This window comes from Hoplias malabaricus, chromosome 2, assembly GCF_029633855.1.
Source record: "Hoplias malabaricus isolate fHopMal1 chromosome 2, fHopMal1.hap1, whole genome shotgun sequence".
NCBI classification, from domain to species: domain Eukaryota; kingdom Metazoa; phylum Chordata; class Actinopteri; order Characiformes; family Erythrinidae; genus Hoplias; species Hoplias malabaricus.
The window spans coordinates 43,064,739-43,092,117 of NC_089801.1; the positions used below are offsets into that span (position 1 = coordinate 43,064,739).

Here is a 27,379-nt window from a genome sequence, read left to right on the forward strand (position 1 = left end):
ACTGAATTACTACTAATATATAATGTCAATTATATAAGTTTACAAATAATATACTCAGTTACAAATTATGTTATTTTTGCCACTATAAGTGATATAAGTAATATATTTCTAATTTACAAGTATTGTAAATTGTAATACTGTGTTTCATGGTATTATATGTTACTGCTACTTTTATACTTTTTACTTTTATAAGTGAGTTTTTTGAACAGTCCTGTTTGTTTGTACTAATGATATTGTGATATATATTTAATATTTTATTAATAATTAAAACACTTTTTATTTGTTTTTAGACTTCAGTCTGCCAGTTGAGAGAATTCTACTCATATCAGAAGATTGGGAACTTGTATATTCAGTATACATCAAGTGTAACTTCATATCATTTAAATGACATATTTTTAGTGATTTTAGTACAAAATATTGTTTCCAAATAACATATAAAGTACTTAAATATTTCAGCAAAACCTTTTATTTATTTTATTTCTTGAAGGTAGTTTGAGCTAAACATGCTCAGTTCTTAGAGGAAGTAATAGACAGAATTGTTCAAAGTGGTTGTGAAAGGACATATTTACAGAAAGTTGTTGCATTAAACAGTTATGAAAATTGATATGATGCCGAAGATATTGTTTTATGATTGGTTTAAGATACATTTTGAAACACAGTGTATTTTTAAAAGACTGGAGAAGTACTAACGTCATGTAGAAGATAAAGACTAGAAGCTAACATGGGAACATTAGGGAGAATGGATTTTCTAGGATTGTTCCAACAAACCAAAGTGAAGTACTAGTAATAGATGTACATGGCATTGTAAGGCAACGTAGCCCAAATTATTTCACCAATGTCACCATTTCTTATAAACCACTGCTGTTTGTAGAGAGTAAATAATAATAATGTGTTGTAGACATGTAGATGTCTTGTTACATTCAGCACCACTAGAAATAAGACTGAAAACCCCTCACCAGACCACTCTGAATGAATTTGTTTACATCTCAGCTCTGAAATTTCCAAACATAGGCTTTCCAAATTTCCAAACACAGGCTCATATTAAACATAGTCTGAGGAGAACTGCGGTGAGAGTTAATACATCTGACTAAGGATTAAGTCATTTGGGGTTTTTCAGTTTGGATGTAGGAATATTTTGTTCCTGTCAGTGGTACAGTGTTTTCGGTTTGACCACCAGATGGCAGAAATGCTCTCTCTCTCTCTCTCTCTCTCTCTCTCTCTCTCTCTCTCTCTTTTCAACTCAAACTTGGATGACCTGTGTTTTATGTATATCAGTACTGTTTAATATGAGTTGTCTAATGTTTTTCCCCTCTGTAGGTGCATATGATTTAACAAGAGTGACATCATGGACTCCCTTAGGTGCTTGGATACTACAGCCTGAAAGAGCTGGTTGACAGTATAGGCAACTCTCAGCTTCCAGTGGCCAAGGGTAGATATGGGACATGTGGCAGTGTTAGCAGGCTAATTACTAACTGGATTACCTGTGGTTAGTGTATTAGTGGAGATATGAGTGAGCTTCAGCCATCATCACGGACCATGAAACCTCCAAATGAGGTCCAACACAGCTTGAAGTTACCATTACAAACTGGTTCTGTAGATGCCACCACTTTTACTGAGTGTTCCATATTGTCATCAGCATCGTCATCATCCTCAGCCTCTCCAGACTCGATGCGTAGTCTTAGCAGTCTTAGCAATGGACGAACTGACAGCCCACTGGACGTGGACATGGCAGAGGGGATAATTATGGTTAGGAAAGTGACCACAGGTGAGGATGACTCTGGGATTCAGAGTCCTGATTGTAGACTTGAAAATGACAATGAGAACTCAGTGTCTGTCTACTTAGACGCCAAAGAAGAAAGCTGGTCAAAGATCTATGATGATCAAGATAATGTTACTTTGATACTGACTCATAAACAAGACCCCAACAATGACCGTAGTGATGCGCAGAGCAATGGTGATCATGGCAGGAGGAGTTCAGAAGACTCTTCAGCAACAGAAGCAGCACTATGCTGTTCTGGGTATGAGGAGGTGGACAATGATGAAGAGGAAGACTCGTTTCTGTCTCTGAGTTCAGCTGATTTGGGGATGAAGTGTCATGATGAGTCTGAGGAGGCCCAGATGCAGAGCTCTTCCAGGTGCACAATGGTGGAGCATCTGAGTGTGATCCATCAGGAGAATCCTGGGTTACCGGAGCCTCACTCAGATGCCCAGGGGAAAAACACAGCTATAATTCTTGATTTGGTCCTTGTGAGTGAGCTTCATCAGGAAAGAATGGACCATCACACTGAGGAAAACCAGATGCAGAGTTCAACCAAGGCCCTTGATATGAGCCTTGTGGGTGAGCTCCTTCAGGAAGCTCTTGTGGAGTCAGTGGAGCTCCACACTGAAAAAGATCCTGGGAATACATTCCAACATCAGGTTCCTGAGGAACCAATGGAGCTTCTAACTGAGGAAGACCAGGTTCAAAACTCAGCCAGGATCCTTGAAGTGGGACCTGTGCGTGAGCGCCATCAGGGGGCCCTTCATGAATCAATGGAACTTCATGCTGAGGAAGAGCAGATGCAGAGCTCCATGAATGAGCTCTATCAAGAAGAACTTCAAAAAGCAGCACAGCTTCACATTGAAGAGGGCCAGTCACAGAGGTCTTCCAGGAGGCCCTCTGTCGACCCAGGGTATGAAGATCAAGAAGCAATGGAATTTTACACTGAAGAAGGCCAGATGCAGAGCTACGTGGAGAGGCTGGATGTCAGCCCTTTGAGTTTGCTCCATCAAGATTCTGTGCCAGAACCAGCTGAGCCTCTTGTTGAGATAAGCCCCTCTCCAGCACCATGTCTATCTCTGTTACATCTTTCACAACCAAAACAGGACCTCGAAAACATGACTATCTCATCCACACCTACAGTCACAGACTCTCCTAGCAAAGCAAAACCCACTTCTCAAAGCCAAAAATATAGTCCAGGTCAGGTCCAAACCAGACCTTCCGCAAGGACTTCTTTGACCAAAGCCACCAGAGCCGAAATCAAAAGGTTTCCTAGACCTGATTTAAAGAATGTCAAACCAAAGGTCATCTCAAGGTCTAGTTCTGCACCAAGACCTGTTACTGCCAGTCAATCAGGGGCAGGAACTGAGAGGAAGCTTCCACCCACTAGGGGGCGACCAGCCAATAGGAAAGAGCAAGATGCTGATGGCATTGTCAAGAAGACAAAAAGATCGTCATCAAATCAGGCAAGAACAACTGTCCCAGATATCAAATCTAGAGCCATAATATTCCAAGTAGAGAGAAATGATGCCAGACAGAGCTCAGAGATGGTCATCAATGACAACCAGGGGCAAAACGAAAGAACCATGGTCATGGAAGTAGTAAAAGAAGAACATGAATGTTGCAATGAGGAGGTCAATCTAGAGGACCTTCCAGAAGAGATTCCGAAGGACATAGACCCAGTAAGTGACTCTTGCTTTTCTTACCTGTCCTCTCAAGAATTCCTTAAACATCAGACATCTGGTACAATTCTAGCATCAAACATTACACATTACAAAGGTCCTAGAGGCAGATTGTCATCAGAAAATTAGAAGCTGTTACTGCAAGAATGAGGGATGCATCCCCATTACCTCACACTGTACTTTTAGAATTAAGGTTAGGCAACTGAGGCAATTCTGGAGCACTACACTTCTCACAGAAAATATACTCCCCCCATTTCCAGAGCAAACAAAGCAGATAGCAGCAACTTTTGAGGAAATATTTTCTGAATTTTATTAATTTAAAATATGTATTTGATTAACATTGTGAACATCACCTTTAATGTCTGGGCTTAGAATTGCAGCTAGTGTTAATTTTAGGTTTGAAGTTTAGGATGATTTGGGGTTTAGGGTTAGGATAGGCTGATGCCTAATGCTGAGGTCAGTAATTGGGGTTTGGCCTAGGGTTAAGATTTGGTCTAGTGCTAAGGTCAAATTTAAGTACAGAGTTAGGGTTAGGTTTAAGGGTTATGGGTTAAGTACAGAGTTAGGTTTAGGGGTTCAGTGTTAAGTACAGGGTTAGGTTTAGGGCCTTCCATACACTCATGATTCCAACATTTAAAGCTGCACATGATGGTAAATTCTCTTTTACCACCCCTTTACCATCTCTCTCTCTCTCTCTCTCTCTCTCTCTCTCTCTCTCTCTTTCTCTCTCTCTCTCTCTCTCTCTCTTTCTCTCTCTCTCTCTTTCTCTCTCTCTCTCTCTCTCTCTCTCTCTCTTGTCTGTTTCCAACTTTTTTCTCTCTCTGTCTTCCCTCCTTCTTATGTTTTCTGTTTCCCTTTTCCTTTTCCCCTCCTTCTTTTCTGCTCCTCCTCTTCCTTCTCTCACTCTCTCTATTTCTCGCTCCCTCTCTCATGTCTAACAGCATGTTGTCTGTGTATGGGACTCTGTCGTGGAGTTCTCTCTCTAATCCCTCTGATTTTCTGCAGACAAATTCTAGGGGCTCTGGAGTGAAGACCCCCAGAGTTGTGGGTGGGAGAACTGGTGAGTGTCTTTCGCACACACACACACACACACACACGCACAAAATGCTGTGTTCCACATGTACGCACTCAAAGTTTTTAAAAGTTGTTGAGAACTGTGTGTGTGTGTGTGCGTGTGTGTGTGTGCGTGTGCGTGTGTGTGTGTGTGTGTATGTGTGTGTGTCTGCGTGTGTGAGAGCACATGTTGGAATGTCAAACGTATTTTAAAACCACACTCTGCAATTCCACACAAAGACTGATTCTGTATGCAAGTACCTATAATGTAAGTACTGTTATAAAATACAACACTGTGCACAAGTCAGAGACCACAACTCAGCTGAACACTGTGGTTCTGAAAGGACATGGAGTTGTTGACACACTCTTATTGAGAAAAGGAAATAGTCACAAATGTAAAACATGTACACTAGATTCTGACAAATACACACACACACACACACACACACACTGAATGGGCAGCTGGTGTAAACACACACACACAGGTTTGTGTTACGTAATACTCTTCCTTTCTCCTCCTCTCTTTCTTTCTTCCCTGATAATGGAGAATGTTTTGTTCTCTCTGGTTATCTGCCCTCAGAGACAAGTGTACTTCGGGAAGTGTGTGTGTGTGTGTGTGTGTGTGTGAGAGAGAGAGAGAGAGAGAGAGAGAGAGAAAGAGAGAGAGTGAAATGTATCCCTGGACTTATTTGTTGGTTTCTTTCTGACATATACTTTACGTCTCTCTCTCTCTCTCTCTCACTCTCTCTCTCTCTCTCTCTCTCTCTCTCTCTCTCTTTTTTTTTTTTTTTTTTTCTTTGTTTTGTGGAAAGGTTAGATTCCTCCTGGACAATCCCTGGCTTGTTTCATGTGTCCAGAGCTTGGAGTCTCCACTCTGACCCCAGTCAGGACTACAGCCAGGCTTTTGTCTGTCTGTGTGTGTGTGTGTGTGTGTGTGTGTGTGTGTGTGTGTGTGTGTGTGTGTGTGTGTGTGAGTGTGTGAGTGTATGTGTGTGTAATTCCTGATTCATTTCCTAAACATCTCTGGTCTCTTTCTCTCTCTCTCTCTCTCTCTCTCTCTCTCTCTCTCTCTCAAAAAAAAAAAAAATCAGATGTGCATTATTTGGCATGACAAATATTGACACTTGTTTTACCAAAGCTATGTTCAATGTCAGTGGAACACAAAAGAACATTTAAAGTAAAGAAACTGTAAATGTAACTCCCTCTCTCTCTCTTTGTCTCTCTCTCTCTCTCTCTCTCTCTCTCTTTCTCTCTCTCCCTCTCTATGAGGATATGAAACAGAGAGAGTCCTTAACTGCACTTTCACCACGAATCCAGTGGTGTGTGAAGATGATGATTATTATGATGAAGGTGATGACAATGATGATGATATGATGATGATGATGATGGTGTATTTTTTATGATGCAGGCATTTCCAAAATGTGTGGCCCTGCTTCTTCCTGTAAACCTCTTCAAAAAGCTGCCATCTCCAAACTGCCAATCAAAAGTGGCAGCCTACCCACAAGCCTCAGCTCCTCGTCCCTTGGGAGTGCAGCCAGCGACAACAGAGGTGTGTGTGTTTTCAAATGTGTCAGATGTGTCAAAACAGGCTTGAACTGCCACTTAAGGTGGAATGGATAATTCAGTGTTAATAAGCAGTTCTCTGAGTCGTCATGGCAACAGAGATGCAGTTTCTATGGAAATGCACTGCCGTAATATTTACTTTAGGACTAATCATCATTTCCATAAAAACCAGGATAACATCACAGCTTCATCATATGAGCCCTTGATTAAGGTGTGTAGTTATGGTGTGTGTGTGTGTGTGTGTGTGTGTGTGTGTGTGTGCACTAATCAGCTGTGCCAAACTTTAATATCTCACAAATGTATTTCCTTAATTATATAAAAAGTTTGAACTGATTGAAACTAAGTCCCTTCTCACACACTGGGCACTGACCGTAGGCTCACATGCAGCCGCTTCATGCTTATCTATGCCCTAAAGCAGTTGACCTTGCTCTTGTCCTCTCTGTCCTCCCTGTCCTCTCCATCCTCAGGAGTGGTCCAGGTGATGAAGGGTGAAGAGAAGACTGTTAGACCCTCCTGTTCCTCACTCTCAAAACCTGCTAATAACAAAACAGCAGACCTACGCAACAGGGCGAACGCTACACCTGCTAAACACACGGGTGAGGATACACACACACACAGAAACAGGACTCGTTAGCTCTTACTATGTCTCTGACTGCCTGAATGATATAAATTCTTAGCATGTTTACTATGTCCTTAATACTAAAAATGTATTTTTTTATTCATATAATTTTTAATATAATTATTATATAACTTCTGCATATCAGACTATGAAAGAACATTAATACATTATTAATACTATTTTTAAAATATAATACGAGTCATAAATATAATACAGTTCATTTTTCCAAAAGCCTCCCATACCTACCTTTCAAAATAAAAGTCCATCCTGACCAAACATCTGTTCCTCATTATGTGTAACCCTGGGTTCAAACAAGTTAATCGACACGTTGCAGGTCGTTAATCAGTTTAATTGTGCTTGTCACCTCCTTGATTGATCAAAGTAATGAGGCGCTAAACAGCGGCTCTTGATGTTTGTTTTGTTTTCAGTCTGTGGACCAAACCAGACCACAACCTGCTTATTAATGAACTGATTTGAGTTTCACGGCACTGTTCTGCATTTGCCATTTAGAATATGCCTCTATTTACATATAAATGGCAAATGCCTCTTAATATGCCTCTTATCAAAACATGATCTTTGATATATAAACAAGTTGAAATGACTGTGTCAGAAATGATTAATATATTTAAGCATAATGTTTAGGACTATATAAATGTCATTTTCAGTAAAATAAAAAAATGCACTTGTTTGTTTAAGTTCATTTAATTATACTTATTTATTTTATGAAATATATTAGATTTATTTTTGTTACCGGGTTCTTGATATTAGTTTGTTTTAAAATATCATTCTAGCTCCTATAATTTAGCTTTATTTACTTCAGCTAACATAATTTCTTTTACATCAATAAAGTTAATCAAGTTAAATAAAATTATTTATTATTACATTTTAATACAAATTTATATCAAGAATTGATTAAAAATAACTACATAATGTACATTATGTCAGTAATCATTTTGAGATATATTAAATTATTTTATTACTTCATTTTTATACAAGATTTTTATAATAATAATATATAATAATAATAATAATAATAATAATATAATCTTATTATTTAAATTTGTCAGCATTTTTAGATACAGGTTTTTTAGAAATATATTTTTCTCCTTTGAATATGGATTAGTATTTATTTGTTATTGAATTAATCTGCAACAAATTAGATTGAAAAAATTTACTTATTTTCTTATCAGCAGTTTTAGGATTAGTACCAGGATTAGGATTAGGATTCTGGTTAAAGCTTAAGATCAGGATTAGAGGGAGTATCAGACCTAGGTTTAGTAAAGACAGGTAGAGTCTGAGAATAGAGTAAGTTTAAGGTAAGTTAAAACTCATCTCTGATGGAACAAAAACACTGAATGGACAGTTTGACAAAAGAAATGATTGACAGTTCAGTTGAATGGCCTTAGTGTGGATCAAAGACTTAACACCCAACCCACCAATTTACTGACCAATCAACAAGCAGGAGCCCTGCCCAGTGACATATATATTGATCAAGGTATTTACCTGTTCTACCATTAAAGCCCTTGGAGCCAGAAGTGTTAGCACTCCTTTTTATTTATTTACTTTTTGCTCCTTGTCTTTTTTTTTTTTCTGGAGCTGAACTGAAATGAAGTTTGATTTTTTCTGCACCGTGTTTTTAGGCCAAAAGCCTATTCGCTCTCCAGTCAAAACTACCCAGAATGCCCGCAGTGGATCAGCAAAAACCAACCCACCCCCTGCAGGTATGGTGTGTGTGTGTGTGTGTGTGTGTGTATTTGTGTGTTTGTGTGTGTGTGTGTGTGTATTGTTTTTCTGTGTTCTCATTGGCCTGTGTAGCAGTGTGTGGGTTGTGTTACATTGTATTTTTTTTGAGAGTTGTATTGTTACACACTGTTTTTCAAAGGGAACAAGTAACCAGAACATAGCACAGCAAATTCTCCAGTGTTAAATCAACACTATTAGTGTTAACCTAACACAAAGAGTGTTAAATTATTACACTAACATTGTTAATTTAACACTAAAAGTGTTGATTTAACACTGGATAATTTGCTGTGTGTGTGTGTGTGTGTGTGTGTGTGTGTGTGTGTGTGTAAGAAAGATGAAGAAAGATCTATTTGTCTTTTAGGCCAGTTCCCAAACACACACACACACACCAATCTATAACACACAGCACACAGTGCCTTACATTAAAAACTAGTGTGTGCCTCTGGAATTGTAAACAGCTGTGGGCCTTGTGTGTGTGTGTGTGTGTGTGTGTGTGTGTGTGTGTGTGTGTGTGTGTGTGTGTGTGTGTGTGTGTGTGTTTTCTGACATTTAAGTATAATATTTTAATTGAGGCCACCCACCACTGCTTCTCACACACAGAGACACATACACACTGGTGTTACTGACTCAACCTGAAGGCATTTGAGGCAAAGCCCTCAAATATTTCAGATCTATGTCAAAGACTGAGAGAGAGAGAGAGAGAGAGAGAGAGAGAGAAAGATAGGAGAGAAAAGATAGATAGTAAAAAAGAAGAGAAGGAAAAAGGGAGAAAGAGAGAAAAAGGAAGTGAGAAAAAGAAAAGGTATAGAGAGAAAGATAGGAGAAAAAAGTTATAGATAATAACAAAGAAGAGAGAGATAAACTGTGTGTGTGTGGGTTTGTGTGTGTGTGTGTGTGTGTGTGTGAGTGATGCTGTCACCATGGCAACGTTTTCATGGCTGCATGCCACTGGCAGTCACAGTCTGCTGTGAGACACAAAATTATGTTTTGTTGTATGATGTGGAGGGAATGGGCAGTATGTGTGTGTGTGTGTGTGTGTCTGTGTGTCTGTGTGTTTGTGTGTGTATCTGTGTGAGAGGGCTAATTAGCATGCAGCTGCCCATTCCATCTGTCTGTCTGTATTTCTGTAAAGCACAATAGAATAAAAGCACAGCCATTCACACGCACCCCCCCCCCCACACACACACACACCGCTCAAAGCATTTCTTCACAAAAGACATTCATCAGTATTCATCTCTCTCTTTCTCTCTCTCTCTCTCTCTCTCTCTCTCTCTCTCTCTCTCTCCCTCTCCCTCTCCCTCTCTCTCTCTCTCTCTCTCTCTCTCACTCTCTCTCTCCCTCTCTCTCTCTCTCTCTCTCTCTCTCTCTAACCTCTCTCTTTGATTCTTAGCATTGGGAATTGGGAATTGTGACCTCAGGCTCTGCGTCCCAGATCATGTCATCTTCCCTGTAGATACACACTGTATCCACAGTCAGCTGCAATCCTCCAGCAGCCGTACCCCCTGATTAAAGCAGGGGGTCTACACACTTACATCCATGCTCCTCTGTAGCTTTGATTTGTGTGCCTCACTTTCTGTATCCAGCTGAGAGAGAGAGAGAGAGAGAGAGAGAGAGAGAGAGGAAGAGAATATTGAACTGAAATTGAAAGAAGGGAGAGAGAAAAGGAGAGAGAGAAAGAGAAAGAAAGAGAGAGAGAGGTGGGAGGGTTTATAATTATTCACAGCCTCACCCTTTCCTACACACTCTTCCCCTCCCCCTCTGTGTTTATGTGTGAGTGTGTGTGTTTGTGTGTGCGTCTAGGTTGTTAGTATTTACTGCCTCTGTATTGGTGTAGTATTTACACTGTGGCGTATCCATTCAGCACCTTTGCTCCCTGGACAGCTCCTCTCTCATCATCCTGGTTGCCGTGGCGATGCGGTCTCCATCCACCTGATATCTGAAGCGAGGGGGAGGGGCTTCTCCGGCATTTTCCCTTTCTCCTCCCTCTCTTTTTCCCTCTCTTTTAACCCGATGGCCACATTGCTCTTGTCTGTCGTGGAGCGCTGAGAGTGATGGAGCTCTGATCTTTACCTCATAGACGTTTCTAACTGGGCAGTGTTCTGGTCAACAGCTTGGAGAGACAGAGAAAGAGAGAGTGTGTGTGGGTGTGTGTATGTGTGTGTGTATGTGTGTTTCTGGACCATGCTGTGGTCACCCCGTCTCCCGCTGTCTAACTTCCACGTGAAACTCACGGCTAAGGGGCTTTTCCGCAACCTCCAGCTGCCGGCAGCCTGCAAGAAGACCACCGTGGTCTTTCACTCAGGTTTGAGACACTCTCTTTCTCTCTCTGTCTGTTTCTCTGTCTCTCTCTATTTCTTTCTGTGTCTCTCTCACATTGATTCTTCTGATTCATTATGCATGTTACATATTTTACTGTAAATAATCCATTTTATATAATTATACTAATAATTAATGCAGTTGGCACTCATTTTTGCAAATTGCAGATTTTGTTGTGACAGCTAAGGAAAAAACATAATAAAAAATAAATAAAAAAAGAAAGAATATTAAAAATTGATTCTGAATCATTCCAAAAGAATCAAATCAAAATGAACTGTGTCAAATGAATCAGATAGAATTGAATCCTTCCAATGGAGTCAAATTTGAACTGTACCCAAAAAATTAGGCTTGCAATGATCTAAGAACACAGGAAAGAATCTCTCTCTCTCTCTCTCTCTCTCTCTCTCTCTCTCTCTCTCTCTCTCTCTCTCTCTCTCTCTCTCTCTCTTTCTCTCCCCTCCGGCTCCCTCTCCACTCCGCTGTTTTCCCTCCTCTTTTCTTCCTTCTTGTTTACTCCACATTCAGTGCGTGTTAAAAGAGGAGTGTAGCAGTATTCACTACTGTATTATCACAATAACAGCAGTCGTTTGTGTGTGTGTGTGTGTGTGTGTGTGGGGGGGGGGGGGTGTATATGTGCATATGTGGTTACATTGCCGGGGGGCACCATGTGCAATGCTTGCTTCTTTTTTCCTCATTAGTACTGAAGCTGTGTGTGTTTGTGTGTCACGTGTTTGCTGTTCTGTATCTTCTTTAAAGCCTTAAACTCTTGGAATGATGTCAGATTAAAATGTAGGTTAGAGCTTTTCTCCACAGAGGTCAGTTTAGGATGTACTCCCTATCTCTCTCTCTCTCTCTCTCTCTCTCTCTCTCTCTCTTTCTCTCTCTCTCTCTCTCTCTCTCTCTCTCTCTCTCTCTCTATATATATATATATATATATATATATATATATATATTTCTCTATCTCTCTATCTCTCTCTCTATCTATCTCTCACCTTCTCTCTCAAGCTCACTCTTTCTCTTGCTGTTCCACTGAGGATATTCCAAGACACACTGAAATCTTCCAAACACACACACACAAATTCATGCGCAAGCTGTCAGATCAGGAGAACAGGAGATTCACATGTCTGTTTCCATGGAAACAGGTATGATGGAGCATGGATGTCTTTTTTTAGAATGCACAACACACACACACACACACACACACAGAATGTATATATATACCTAGTACCAATTTACTAGTTGTCTTCAATAGCTGTGGTATTACACCTTAATAACATATATACATATCCACCCTAACATCACTATACCCAGGGCCAAACATCAGCAAGAGTGCTGTAAAGCCCCACTGCAATGTTCCAGCATCTAGAGTAAAGATTGGAGACTCTTTTTGTAGCAAAGAGGAACACACACTAGATTAATACCATTCAACAGTCCTCACAAGTGCAGGAGAGTTCCACACAGTCAGTGTGTAAACATGTTTGTTGTCCCCACAATGAGATAAATACCTGATGCACAAACTCACTTGGATCTACGTGTGTAAGCTGGAGACCCACTTTCGCATGAGCATGTGATTTTGAGCTTTAAACATGGCGCACACACTCCGGCCAAATTGGGACAAACCAGAGCCTACCTCTTTTCCTCATCCCTCTGCTCGCTCTGTCTATCCCTCTTTCCATCCCTCTGTACATCCCGCTGTCCACTGACCTTTACTCTGTCCGTCAGTTTATCAGCATGTGATTTGTGATAATCTGAAAACAGCCGCTGGCCTCGTTCTCATAATCCTGGATTATTCCCCTTTTCGACCACCTTCTCTCTCTCTCTCTCTCTCTCTCTCTCTCTCTCTCTCTGTGTGTGTGTGTGTGTGTGTTGGGTGGGGGACTTCACAGGCTGCTTTGCAAAGTAGTAATTAAATCACTGATAAAAGATGAAGACATGAGTTAGGGATAGGGATAGGTTACAGGTTATGATTAGGTTTTAGGATTTGGGGATAGGAGTTAAGGGTTTGGAGGTTAGGGTTAGGTTAAAGGTTTAGGGGTTATGGTTTACAGTTAGGTTAATTAGCTACAGTAATCATCATTTCAATAGCAGGCACTTACAAGTGTCACAAAACCAATGGAATATATATTACGTATATACATATAATGTACATATAATGTATGTATATACATAAAAGACACTTGTTGGTTTTGATAGAATTTTGAGGGCCAGCATTGAAATTATGATTATGGAAACTGAATATCATGTGTGTGTGTGTGTGTGAGTGTGTGTGAGTGTATATAGACCCTTGCGGTGGTCTCTTCACTCCTTCTTCCCCATTATTCTGACACTGATCGTCAGAAGGACGTTACTCTGGTTGTTTTTTCTGCACTACAGGCACCAGGGGGCGCTCCCTGTCTCAGTCTGAATGGCCTCTAAGTATGTGCCTCCAGACCCAGGCTCCAATAGGTAAACACTCTTCTCTCCATCACTCCGTTTCTGCACAAACCCTTGTTCTCTCAACTCTCCAGACGATTTCCTTCAGCATTGTCCTGACTGTCCTGGGATGTTCTAGTCACTGTCCTGACTATGCTGATGGCTTGGTGTTTACAGCAGTCTCTGTAGCACAGCAACTCTCCAGGAAAATGGCCTGTGGTTTTTAGTTTTGGGTTTAATTAGCAATTAGCATGGATTGGTCAGTATTTAGTGGTCATTTCCCACAATAGATTAAGACAAAACTGGGGTTTGCATTGTTTTTGATTTGTTGTGATTGGACGAGACTAGCCCTAATGTAATTGGACAGTGATTTTTGTTTTGTTTCGGGATAGTTTTTTTTTTGCGTCTTTTATGCTGACACACTAGTGGCAGAGAACAGTAACTGTGCCCCTCAGATAAGGATCTGTGTGTGTGTGTGTGTGTGTGTGTGTGTGTGTGTGTGTGTGAAATTTTGTGGTGGCGTTAAACACTAGCTGATATTTAGATGGAGATTAGCATCAAAGTTTGTGTAAGTAGTGTGTGTGTGTGTGTGGTTGGCTCTGTGTGTGGTAGGTTGTATGTTTGTATGTGTGTGTGTGTGTGTGTGTGTGTGTGTTTGAGAGATGACAGCCTGTCTCCTGTAGGGTTTGGGCAAACATCCATTATGAGAAGCAGCCAGCACATTAATTACATGCCTATTACAGGACATTAACACACACACTTGTTTTAGTGTTGTGTATTAGCATTAGTTTTATGTGTTTGTACTGTTGTGTGTTATACTGTTGTAAACATGAGTGTTTTATATTGCAGTGTTTACCTGCATTGTGTTTTAAAATATTGTGTTGGATGGTGTTGCAGTGTTGTGCGTTTTAATGTTGTGTTGGAGTGTTGTGTACTGTAATGTGTGTTGCAGTGCTGTGTTGTAGTTAGTGCTGTATTGTTGTGTGTTGTAGTGTTGTGTGTTGTATTGTTGCATGTTGAAGTGTTGTGCACTGTAAAGTATGTTGTGTGTTGCAGTGTTGTATATTGACATGTTGTGTTTTTCCGTTGTATGTTGCAGTGTCAAGCTCTGATATGATTGGACGGTATTTATCCTCCAGCTCTGTCTTTCTGGTTCTGTCCTCTATGTGACATCATCCTCAGGCTATGTTCTGATTGGCCACAGCAGAATGTGTGTCCTCAGTGAGGTTTACTGGGTGATTTAGGGCCGTTGGGAAACACAGTATTCTGATAGTATGAGTGTGTGTGTGTGTGTGTGTTATTTGGCTCTATATATGTACTTATTGTTCCCAGTCAGTGATATAGACATACAAAAATGTAAATAGTACACTTTTATTAATACTAATAATAATCCCTCCCACCTCTCTCTCTCCCTCTCTCTCTCTCTCTTACTCTCTCTCTCTCACTCTCTCTCTCTCTCTCTCTCTCTCTCTCTCTCTCTCACACACACACACACACACACAGACACACATTCCTAATGGGCCTAATGTCCAGCTCTAATGGACTCTGTGGACCTCTGTGCATCATCATTATGGAGGTTTCCCAACATGCACTGGGGCAAATGTTGTTTTGGCAGAGGTGGATAAGGGCGTGTGTGTGTTTGTGTGTATATGTGTGTGTGTGTGTGTGTGTGTGTGTGTGTGTGTGTGTGTGTGCAGACTCCGATCCCTCTATTTATTTCTGTGGTTGTTTTATGTAAATGTGACATATGTAAATTTGTTTATGTTATATTTATTGTTTGTTTTCAACCCACAGTGTGTTGGGATTCTGTGTGTGTTTGTTTGTATGTGTGTGTGTGTGAAGTTGTTGCCATAGAGATGCTCAATGTGTTAGCATCGTCTCTTTCAGTGGAGAAGAGTTCCAAGGGGGTCCGCAGTGTTAATGGGAGACCCTATGTAGGAGGAGGAGGAAGAGGAGGAGGAAGAGGAGGAGGTGAAGGAGGTGTACAAGGGGTCTTGGGGGTCCCACATGGCGAGGAAGAGGAGGAGAAACACCTTCGTCTCCAGAATGAGAAGAAAAACCAATGCATCCTTCAGCTGCGCCAGATGGTCGCCCACGGCAATCGGAGGCTGGAGGCTCTGGCCCTGGTAGTCCAGCACATTTTCACTGAGGTAATCACTCCACCATTCTCAACCTCCTTTTTTATGTCTGTTTTTCCCTTTCTTTCCCCCTGCATTTCTTTTTGTTTGTCGCTCCCGTTCTTCTCTTCTTTCACTCTCTCTCCGATCTTTCTCTTTCCTTCTCTCTCTCTCTCTCTCTCTCTCTCTCTCTTTTGTTGTTGTTTCCCTTTCTTTCTGTATTTTCCTTTCTTTTATTTGCCTTTCTTCCCTCTTTCTTTCTTTTATTTTTTTATCTTCTGTTTTTTTCTTGCTGTTTTTTTCCATTTCTCTTTTTCTCTCTCTCTCTCTCTCTCTGCTTCTTACCATCCTCACTCTTTATCTCATTTTCACTATATCTATTTTTGCTTTTGCTCTTCTTTTCCTACCTTCTGTATGCCTATTTCTTCTTTTGTCCTTTTTTCTTTATCTTTCTATTTTTCTCTGTCTATATTGCTCCCTCTCTTACTTTTATTCTCTCTCTCTCTCTCTTTCGCTGTCTAGAATAAAGGAGTGATGGATTTAGATCCTCATGGAGACTCCTGCGTTTGTGGGAGGTAGAGTGTAGAGTTGTAATATGAGGCTGCGCTGTAAGGTTTGGCCACAGGGTGGCACTGCAGAGTCGCTGTGGAGCTGCTGCATCGGCCACGTTTATATTATATGCTCTCTTCCCCGCCCCACAACACAAAGCATCCTCTGATTGGCTGATGGAGCTTGTGGGCGTGGCCTGTGCTGTTTGCTGTCCGGGGGGATTGACTGTGTCCCGGATGTGGACCTGTCCCTCGGGAAATCTCCGTCCTCTTTGTGTGCAGGGTGTAAATATTTGGACACTACAGCAGCTGTGACACAGCACTTTGGATTTAGTGATCACCAGCAGCTCATCAGCACTGTCAGGACCACCCAGACATATCTGGACACTGAGAGCACTATGGTCAGAAACTGACCTGAGAACAGGCCACCGTCATAGTTAGGGGTTTCCAATAAAGTGGCCAGTGAGTGTCAGTAGAGGGGGGGTGTTTCAGATAAAGTGGCCAGTAAGTGTCAGTAGAAGGGCTGTTTGTGTGTGTATGTGGGGGGAGGGTGTTGATAAAGTTGTTAGTGAGTAGTAGTAGAATGGGTAAGGGGGTGTCTCTGATAAGTTTGTCATTGAGTGTTAGTAGAGTGGAGGGGTGTTTCTGATTAAGTGGTCAGTGAGTGTAGTGGTTTTTTATTGTTACAGTAATGAGTTTTTGAAGATGTTTGTGTGTGTGTGTTTGTGTGCTGATCTTGCTGAGCTGGACAAATGGAATGTGTGTGTGAAGTGTGTGTTTGGGCGGAGGGTGGATGTTTGGGATTGCATTCTGGTTGTTGAGCCCTGGAGCGACAGGATACTGCCCGCAGTTGGCATTTAGCCTCCGAGGCGTTAAAGGGCCTGTGTGGACTGATCAGATTGACTTCATTCAGAACGCTTCAGGTCAAATTCCTTCTGATGACGGGTCAGAAGTTCTGGAATTCCCAGAAGTCTCTCCTGGAAATCAAGTGAAATGTTTTCTGAGATTCTGAGCTTAAAATGTACATTTCCTACAGTAACTGAACAGTTTTCTTTAGTTGTTTCAAATAAAGTGGGCAATGAAGGAATGTATGAGGTGGCGTGAATTTATGAAGATCCAATAAAGTGGCCAGTATGTGAATGGATGATGTGGGCGTTTCCAGTATAGTGGCCAGTGTGGCCAATGACTATTTGAGGTGGGCATTTCTAGTAAAGTGGCCAGTCTGTGAATAAATAAAGTGGGCGTTTCCAATGAAGCAGCCAGTGGGCGATTCCTGAATGAGGCTTATTGCAAGGCAGCCAATCAGAACAGAGTTCATTTTAAAAGGTGCAGTAATACACCGTTTAATTACCATAATTAATTTTTTAAACTACCATGATGCACTACCGTAATAACTGCAGTGGTGCACCACTATAATAATTGCACTGCCATAATAATTGCAGTGGTGGGGTTAAGGAATGGGATGGTAACCGACCATGTGTTTGTACAGACTCCAGAAATATTAGGACAGTTCACAATAATGATTGTGCAGTTACTGCAAGTTTTAGCCTGTTTTGTTATGTGTACCCTCTAGCACTGTGTGTGTGTGTGTTTGTGTGTTTGTGGAGGGGGAGTCAGAGTGGTTTAAGGTAATTTTGGGCTTGATTGTGGTCCAGCCCTTAAATGCCCCCAGGACAGAACAGTTTAAAGTTATTTACATTTTCCACCACGTCACAACAACCAACAATGTGACTCAATGTCTGTTAACAACATCATCTTTTAATAACCATGTCTCTTTACCCATTTCTTTTTACACAGCTCTTAAGTAGATTTTCTTTATTAAGTCACTTTTAAAAGCAGGATGTTTCATTCCTACTTTAACAGAGCAACGTTCATCACTGGTCTCTGTAATAAGGAGCATATGACCATTATAACCGTACATACAGAGAAACTGTGCTTCTTTGTTTCTCTCTCTCTCTCTTTCTCTCTGTCATCCTATTAGGTATTTTCAGGGTATTTCTTTATTCTTTTCTACTCCATCTTTAGCCTCAGCTCTAAAATTGAGGGCACAATGAATTTGTGTTTGTTTGTTTCTTTCTTTCTTTCTTTCTTTCTTTCTTTCTTTCTTTCTTTCTTCATTTGCTTCAGCTCTGAAATCAGTAGCTTATCAGTGCAGTCAGTGCATACCCATAAACTGATGATGAAAAGATTAACAGATAAACCAATGAGTAAATAAACACTTAGTGTAAACAGTGAAGCTTCTCTCTCTCTCTCTCTCTCTCTCTCTCTCTCTCTCTCTCTCTCTCTCTTTTTCTCTCTCTCTCTCACACACACACACTTATTTATCAGTACAGAAGAAAACATTTATGATACATTGATAATAATATAATAATAAATAATAAACTAATTTTTTCTGTAGAACATTTAAGTAAATATTGAGCCTCTATTCTAGGGAAATCGAACATTGATGTGTGTGTGTGTGTGTGTGTGAGTGAGAGAGACAGAGAGAGAGAGAGAGTTGGACAGGTGAGTGTTTACAGAGTAATTGCTGGTTGTCACGGTGATGGGCGGAGTTTATGATGAAGGAATGCACCGGCTCCTGTCAGAGCAGTAGGGGGTTGTGGGTGGGGCTAAGGTAGAAGGGGGCATGCAATGTCTGTTCAGGCAACCTCCCACTTTATCGTATTTCTCAGAGTAGAGGAACTGAAATACACTATGATATTCTTGCATTTATTTTTCATTTCTTTCTTTCTTTCTTTCTTTCTTTCTTTCTTTCTTTCTTTCTTTCTTTCGTTTTTCATGACATTATTTCCATTCTGTCCTCCTTTCCTGCTTTTTCTTCTTCCTTGAGTTTTATTTTTTTATTCCTTCCTTCATTCCCTTCTTCGTCCCTCCCTTGTTGCTTGTAACCCCCTCCTTTCTTTCTGTCTTTCTTTCCTTCTGTCTTTCTTTTGGTGTGTTGTTTTCCTGAATGGGATGAGGTCAGATTTCTGGTCAGAGAGCTATTTGTTATGTAACGTTCAAACATCCAGCTCAGCAGAACTGACCTCAGATCACATCTTCCTCTCATATGCTTCTCTTCTCTCTCTCTCTCTCTCTCTCTCTCTCTCTCTCTCTCTCTCTCTCTCTCTCTCTCTCTCTCTATCTCAGTCTCTTGCTCTGTGTCTCACACACACACACACACACACACACACACACTATTGGTATCTTCCTTTAGGAGTAGGACGGTAAATTTTTCTGTGAAGGAGGGGAGGGGCGTGTACATTTTGTCTCTCTCTGTTTCTCTGTCTCACCCATACACACACACACACACACACACAAACTTACTCACACATACAGTTTTTACAAACGTGAAAGATATTAAGACGAAAAAAGAGAAAAAGAGAGAATATGAATTGAGAGAGAGAGAGAGAGAGAGAGAGAGAGAGAGGGGGGGAGAGAGAGAAGATGGGCTCCTCCAGGAGCAAACTGAAGACTCCTCCATGCTCCAAGAAAAAACAAAAGGTGCTGTTTTTCTTTTCTTTTTACTTTCTTATTGTCATTTGTCATCCTGTTTTCCTGTTTTTCACTCAGATTAACACAATCTCTCCTTGCTTCTTTCATTCTCCGCACATGCTGTGAGCTGCCATGTGTTTTTACCTTTCTCCTTTCTCTCTCGCTCTCTTGCTCTCTCTCTCACACACACACACACACACACACACACACACACACACACACACACACACACACACACAAACTCTCTCACACAACACACTCGTTCTCGTACTGTGCTCCTGTGTTTGCTCTCTTTCTGTTTTTCTGGTTGTTCCTCATTGACTCTCTCTCTCTCTCTCTCTGTGTCTCTTTCTCTCTCTCTCTCTCCCTCTCTCTCTCTCTCTCTATCGCTCTCTCACACTCTCTCTATCTCTCTCGCCGTTCTTTTCTATGTCCCTCTCTTTTTTATTTCTTATTTTCTATCTTTCTCTCTCACACTTTTATTATTATTCATCTTAGGTCTCATTCTATGTTTCTCTCCCTACTTCTCTCTCTGTCTTAAAACACATGAATAACTCAGCCAGTCTGTTGTTTTCTCTGTATTTACTGTGTAATAAGCCTTGGGTGGGACTAAGTAAAGGGTGCTCATTGTTTTGTTGCTGAGATCATTCACTTGGTCACATAGAGCACCCTCCGACTCTGGCCTGTGAAGCAGCAGAACTGAGTTTTTGGACTGATGGAGCTCCATCCACATAAGTGATGTGTTGGGGTAGGGTCTGTGATCCAGAATCCATCTTCCAACATCAATGCCTGACCACAGTAATGTTTATGTGGCTGAATGCCACCAAACACTCACAGCTATGTTCTTGTATCAAGTGAAAATCCTTCAAGGACATCAGAAGCTGATACTGCAGAGACAGAGAGAGAAATCCCCCCCCACACATACACGTATATTACCAGTGTGTGTGTGTGTGTGTGTGTGTGTATCTGTGTGCCATCTGTCTTTTATTAGTTCAGGGGCGTTAACTCCACCACTGCAATCTAGGGTCATGACCCCCACACTTTCATGACTGTGCATAAGAACGACCAACACAGGCCTCCGTGTGTGTTTGTGTCTTGGTGGGGGTGGGTGTGTGAGACTGTGAGATTAGAAATGCATATGACTTATAATATGACTGTGCCTGAAGTGTTCAAGGTGGAGGTGAATGGAACCAGATGTCTGCCTCTGAAAACACCATCATTATAGTTATTATATGAAATTTCATGAATTTGCTGTAGTTACACTGTAATAACGTTTTGAGTGGCCTTCTTAACACCTCAAACCATGGAAAACAGGACATTTGAAAATAGGTGGACCCTTTAACAGTGTGTTACACTTTATCTAGAGGAGTGCATTGCTATTGCATTTCACTGTGGTTGCTAGGTTGTTGCTTCATTGTTACTAGGTTTAAAATGTTTTTTCTAACTCTTTGTTATGGTATTCATTGTGGTTGGCATGGTTTTGGTAGGGTATTTATTTATCTGGGTTTGCAAGGGTTTCCAGTTGGTTGCTAAGTTCAGGGTCATAACTAGAATCTAATGATTAAGTAGGCTAAGCTTTAACCAGGGGTGTCTGGGAGTAATTGCCTCATAGCAGCAAATTTATTTTCAGGTGGTTCCTATAGTGGTTGCTATGAAATTTGTGTGCCAGGTGGTTGCTAGGGAGTTGTTATGGTATTTCAGGTGGCTGCTTATGTGTTCTAGGTGGTTAGTTGGGTATTACTAGTTGGTTGCTAGGGCATGGCTAGGTGGTTGCTGTGGCGCCCCCTATGGTCAGTTATGTGTTGCTGTTGTATTTGTATGCTAACTTTTGCACAGTAATATTTTGTTGAGAAAAACAAACACAGTCAGATGTTATGCAGAAACTGTACAACCAATCAGAAAGCTGATTACAAGATATTGACATAAACACCTCAATTCTGAGACACACAATCTCAGTCCATATTTCGAACATCTGGTTCCATTCACCACCACTGGAAACCCTTTGACACTTTACGTGCTGGAGTTAAATCAGGCCAGAAGATTAACACACAATTGTTTTATGCTATCAAATAGGTGTGAAATGGGGTCTCTTGGTAAATGCAAGTGAGTCACATTGTGTCCACATACTCGCGTGAAAACAGCAGGGGATTACACTCCTCATGATCTTCCTGGAGCATTCAAATCAGGCAGCGCTGATGCATGCATCTGATATGGAGGTTGATTTATGTGTTAACCATTTTACCTGACTTCCTGAAGCTCAACATCACCAGATTGTGGTGTCTGTAAAATAGAAAGAGATAACTAAAAGCTTATCAGTGTCACAAGGTGGTGGGTGGTTGGGGGATTTTGGATGGGGACCACATGTCTGGGTACACTTATCCAGCCCCAGCCCCAAGACTGTCCATTTGGTCATTTCCAATGGTGGTCAGTGGGGCTGAGGCCAGGAGAGTTCTATGCAGGACCCTGGATTTTGTAGGACTTATCTAACCACATCTGTAGGGTTTAATTTGCTTTGTGCTCAGGGGCACAGCCCTGTGGGGAGAGGACCTTAAAAACACACATACACACACTCCTCACATCTCACAGAGTGTTATTCTTTTCTTGCAGAAAGAAGAAGCTCTGAAACAAAAGAATGAAGTGTCCCTTCAGCTTAAGAACTTACGGGAGGAACTTGGTAAGAAAACACACACGCACACACACACACACACACACACACACCCACACACACACACACACACACACACACAAAGAGACAGAGAGAGAGAGAGAGAGAGAGAGAGAGAGAGAGAGAGAGAGATGGAAGAACTACAGGAGTTCAGTATTTTTTATTGTCATGATGAAATGTGAACTGGAATTCTCACACGTAGAAATTCTAACACACACATACACACACACACAGATGTAGAAGGAGGCTGTCAAATATCCGGCGGGCAGATGAGTACAGGTGAAAATAAACCCACCATGGCCTACGTGTATGTGCATGTCAGTGTGTGTGTGTGTGAGTTGGTGAAAACAAAATATCACAGACTCTGTACATAACACACACACACACACACACACACACACACACTGGACTTTTGCTGAACATGCTGTGCTCACATTCTCTTCTCTTTTCTCTCTCTTTCTCTTTCTATCTCTCTCCCTCTCTCTTACTCTCTCTCTCTCTATCTCTATCTCCCCTTTTCATAGCCTCCTCAGTGTCATGTTGTGAGCGAGAGAGGAAGGAGAAAGAGGAGGTGTGTGTTGCACTGGAGGCAGCAGTATGCAAGCTGCAGCAGCAGCACCAGGCTGAACTTGCTCAGCTGGAGGACACTCTCCGAGACTTTTACTCTGCAGAATGGGACAAGACCCACCAGGCGTATCAGGATGAGGCTGACAAGTACAGAGCACTCATGCAGCAGCAGGTGGGACATGTCCCAGTCCAACACACACACACACATACACACACACACACACACACACACACACACACACAATCACAAATACACGCAAACACTAACCCATCTCTCTATTTACTTTGGTTTCACGTTATTCCCTCTGGCAGGTTGAGGAAGTGAGGATGAAACAGGAGGCTCTGAGGAAAGAACAGAAAGCAGCCCACACTCAGGAGATGGAGGTGCTGAAGCAGGAGTATGAGACAGCACTAGAAGGTTCCATTTTGTTCTATTATCCCTTAGTAGTGTCTGTAAACTCTGTCACTTTGCTAATGGAATAGGAAAACTAATTGCAAGTGATGCAAGCAAGATGACAGTGTGGCACATAACAATACATAACAATCTGCATCACCACCATCAAGTCTGCGCATTGAGTCAGAATGTATATACACTACTGACCAATAACAAAACAGACTTCACCTTAAATGTATGATCCTAGATACTGTCATGTGTTGGTGGTAGGTTTAGGAATGGCATTGGGGTTAGGGCTGGGATTAACACGCAGTCTTGAGGTACAGTCATCGACAAGCCAGAGATGGGATATGAACCAAGTTTGCTCAGTCGGTGGGGTGCCAGTCCATGGTCTGAACAAAACCAGCACACATCCCACCTCTTGCAAGTTGACAGTTGTCTCTCAGGATTACACAGCTGGGTTCTGCAAGACACAAAATGTCCTCTCCCTTAAAATCAAGACTGCCCTGTTCATCTAGGTTCGGGTTCTGCAGGGTATGAGACACTTCCTCGTTTAAGGGAGAGGCCAGCTTATTTGTTCAGGTTCGGGTTCTGGTTTGGCAGGGTATGAGGCATTCATACCCTGAGGCCTGTTCATCCAGGTTTGGGTTCTGCAGGGTGCGAGGCACTCCCTCGTTTAAGGGCAAGGCCTCATTGTTGGTCCTGGTTTGGGTTCTGCAGGGTATGAAACACTCCCTTGTTTAAGGGCATGGCCAACCTCTTTGTCCAGGTTCAGGTTCTGGTTCCACAGGGTATGAGACACTCCGTCACTTAAGGGCAAGGCAAGCCCCTTCCTCCAATTTGGACATTCCACTTTCCAGAGGAGTTCTAGTTTCGGAATTTGCAGCTTTGCAAACGTGCCTTCACATAAAAAAAATAATTATTAACTGATGTTAAAACATGCATTTAAACTGCAAAGTTATGTTTGTTTAATGGAACCTTAATAAATCCTCTTTTGTTTAACACTTCATATTTTAAACATTGTAAAAATGCTTAAGCTAGGTACCTCAGCTAATATCTACTTCTTCCTCCATGTCTGGAGTGTGAAAGGTGAAACATATCACCGCCTTAGCAGCTTTCTGGGACCAATCAGTGTGCTGTGTTTTTTACCCAGACTTCAGGAAGACACATGAGAACGACATTCAGGAACTGGACAACAAACGAAAACAATCAGAGGCCTTCATGAACGTAAGGACTTTATTAGTCACATACACACACACACACACACACCCACATGCATATGCATGCAGCCACTAACAGATGAGATGGACAGATTTCATGCTAACAAATTCCATTCTATCTTATCTTTTATTTAATTTTTCTTTATAATTTTGCTCTTCAGGAGAAGCTGGAGAGGCTGATGGAGGAGAACGAAGCTCTGAGAGAGAGACTAAAAGAGGAAGAAGAGAGGAGGAAGGCTCTCTCAAATAAGAACCAGGTAATAATAATAATAATAATAATAATAATTAGTTCAATTTATATACCGCCTTTCACAAACTCAAGGACGCTTTACAATCATAAAAATAAATAAATAAATAAATAAATAAACAAATAAAAATGTATTAATTAAAGACACAAAGAAGAGAAGACAAATGTTTTGAGCAGAGATTTGAAGTGAGACAGTGTTGAACAATTACGAAGGTCAGGAGGATGAGAGTTCCAGAGCTTGAGGGCAGCGACACTGAAAGACCTACCACACAGAATAGAAAGTCTAAAAGAAGGCACAGTAAGAAGTCCAGAGTTAGACAGTGAGAGGGAAAATATGAAGAAATAAGATCAGAGAGCCATGTAGAGCCCTAAAGGTTAAAAGAAGAATTTTATATTTAATCCTAGACACTACAGGAAGCCGGTGCAATTAATGAAGTACAGGAGTGATATGAGCGCTACGCTTAGAGCCCTGGCTGCTGAATTCTGGATATACTGGAGACGACTGATCTGTTTGACTGGTAGACCATAAAAAAGAAAGTTACAATAGTCAATACGGGAAAAGATGAAGTCATTAATCAACATTTTAGCATCACTATCTTTAAGCATAGGGCGTAATCTTACGATATCACACAGATGGTACAATACGGTTTTGCTGATTAACTTAATGTGTGACTCAAAAGAAAGTGTTGAGTCAAGATTCTTAATGACTTGGGCTGGCTTGATAGCAACACCATCTATTTCAATAGAAAAGTTACTCGGGGAAGTGCAGGTGAAACACAGCATACATGCTGACGCTGTAAACGCTGTAGTATCTATCTGTTGATGTTTGTCTCCCTCTAGCGGCCAGTGGAAGAAGACCCATGAAGCTATATTTTGATTAGATTAATATAGATTCTGCCCCCTCCAGAGTGTTTGTGCACCTCCGCATTGCGCCCAGTTATTCTGGGTTGGCTCCGGACCCACCGTGACCCTGAACGTGTTGAAACGGTTTCAAACAATGAATGAATGAATGAATAATACAGATTCTATGGCCCAAGATACAAAGCTGTGCAGCAGCTGCACATGAGCCCAAGATGTCATCATGTCCAATGCAAAGTGCCAGTTAGAAGGGTATTAACTTCCCAGCATTGTGCACCTGTGTTCTCTGGAGTGATGGAGCTCCATGCAGTACTTTTGGGATGAGATGGAGTGCCAGAACAAATTCTTCAACATCTGCATAAGCACCTGACCTCAGTCTTGGTCAAATGGTTGAAGGGAAGGATGGGGAGTTGGGGTTTTATTTCAGAAGAACAGCTGGGTGAGCAGGGGTCCACCAACATTGTCTCTTCTTTTCTCTGCAGAAAGACCCTCATCTGCTGTATCTGGAGCAGGAGCTGGAAAGCTTGAAGGTTGTTCTGGAGATTAAAACCAGTCAGCTGCACCAGCAGGACAAGAAACTAATGCAGATGGACAAGCTGGTGAGGACACACACACACACACACACACACACACACACATATATATACCCAACCAGAGGCAAAACCTTGTATTGTGATGACTATGTGCTGCAAACACTCGCAATCTGCTAGACCTATGGAATTCTTCGAACGTGCACCCATTTCAGGCCACTGGACATTGTTTGATATGTGTGAGGGGGCAACAATGCTCTATTAACTGCCCAAACAAAGCAGCAATTGAGTGCTTGTTCATTGGGATATTTTGAATCCACTAAACCAACAAATTTCCAAAGTATGGAACAACATGTAAAAACATCAGTATGGGGCCATATGTGACAGAGGATTCCACAGTGTAGCTTGAATTCTTGCCCTTTGAGCTGATTTACAGAAATCAGGACGTGATTTCCTTGTCACTGCATGTCAGGACAGTAAACAGCAGCAAGAAGGAGTGATATGGACTGAAGAGTTGGAGGTCTATAACATACCATCACATACACAAAGCAAAGCAAGTTCAAATTGTTTTGAACGGCATCAAGTCCAGTCAAATGGTAACTGACCTCCAGTCGTCTTTGCATAACAGAAAACCCTGTGCACAATGTGGTCAGCAGAGCTATACGCTTTCTCAACATATCTGATACACAGCATAGTGCACTGAATGGAGAGCTTGCAGATACCTCCACATGGGGTTGCATTTCATGCACTCTGTCATTACTTTCTTGTAGTGTGAGCGTAGGTTCTGAAATCCTGCAAGAAAATCAAAGCTTACAAAACTAAAGGGTAGCCTACATCATACTGTTTTCTGATTGTTTCCTGGGGCTTTGCCGTAGCTGCGTCATCGTTTCCGACAGGTCCAATCAGTCCTGATCTCAGTCATCTGTCTGTGTGATAAATTCATTGCTTTCTTCTTCTTCAGGTGGAGAGTAATGTGAAGCTGGAGGAGAGTTTGAAGAAGCTGCAGCAGGAGAATGAAGACTATAAAGCCAGGATGGACAAACATGCTGCTCTCTCCAGGTAAACACAGTGGACGACTTATCTTTAAAAAGAAATCTAAGAAGTCTCATTTCTCTGCTGGGCAATGAAAGCATCTAAGCAACAGATCTGAGCAGTCAGTGTTCTCCTCCAAGTGTGTCGAGTTCCAATAATGATACATTATTTCTCCAACTCTCTCTCTCTCTCTCTCTCTCTCTCTCTCTCTCTCTCTCTCTGTCGCCCCCTGCAGGCAACTGTCCACAGAGCAGGCCATGCTTCAGCAGACGTTGCAGATGGAGTCAAAGGTCAACAAACGTCTATCAATGGAGAATGAAGAGCTGCTTTGGAAACTTCACAACGGTGACCTCAGCAGCCCCAGACGACTCTCACCATCCTCACCATTTCACTCGCCCCGGAACTCTGCCTCCTTCCCCAGTGCCCCTATATCACCCAGATAGCCCTGCCCCTGAGCCTCCACCCCTTGACCTCCACAGACCACAGACTTTACTCCTGTTTTTACCTCATTCCACTGAATCGAGTGATTTACACATGATCCCACCCCCACCCCCTCACCAAAAAAAAAAAAAAAAAACAA

The 27,379-nt window shown here is 41.7% G+C and overlaps 1 protein-coding gene across 1 annotated transcript in view; it reads left to right on the forward strand.

Moving 5' to 3' along the window:
• The window catches only part of mtus1b (microtubule associated tumor suppressor 1b), a 36,043-nt gene extending 8,664 nt beyond the window's left edge, over nt 1–27,379 (forward strand). Inside the window, exons 2-15 of the mRNA XM_066662040.1 lie at nt 1,318–3,441; nt 4,447–4,501; nt 5,903–6,043; nt 6,525–6,653; nt 8,317–8,397; nt 15,035–15,297; nt 21,894–21,960; nt 22,476–22,690; nt 22,831–22,936; nt 24,066–24,139; nt 24,294–24,389; nt 25,720–25,836; nt 26,729–26,826; nt 27,035–27,379. Coding sequence (XP_066518137.1) covers nt 1,507–3,441; nt 4,447–4,501; nt 5,903–6,043; nt 6,525–6,653; nt 8,317–8,397; nt 15,035–15,297; nt 21,894–21,960; nt 22,476–22,690; nt 22,831–22,936; nt 24,066–24,139; nt 24,294–24,389; nt 25,720–25,836; nt 26,729–26,826; nt 27,035–27,242 — 3,585 coding nt within the window. The 5' untranslated portion in view covers nt 1,318–1,506 and the 3' untranslated portion in view covers nt 27,243–27,379. The remainder of the gene's footprint in view (nt 1–1,317; nt 3,442–4,446; nt 4,502–5,902; nt 6,044–6,524; nt 6,654–8,316; nt 8,398–15,034; nt 15,298–21,893; nt 21,961–22,475; nt 22,691–22,830; nt 22,937–24,065; nt 24,140–24,293; nt 24,390–25,719; nt 25,837–26,728; nt 26,827–27,034) is intronic.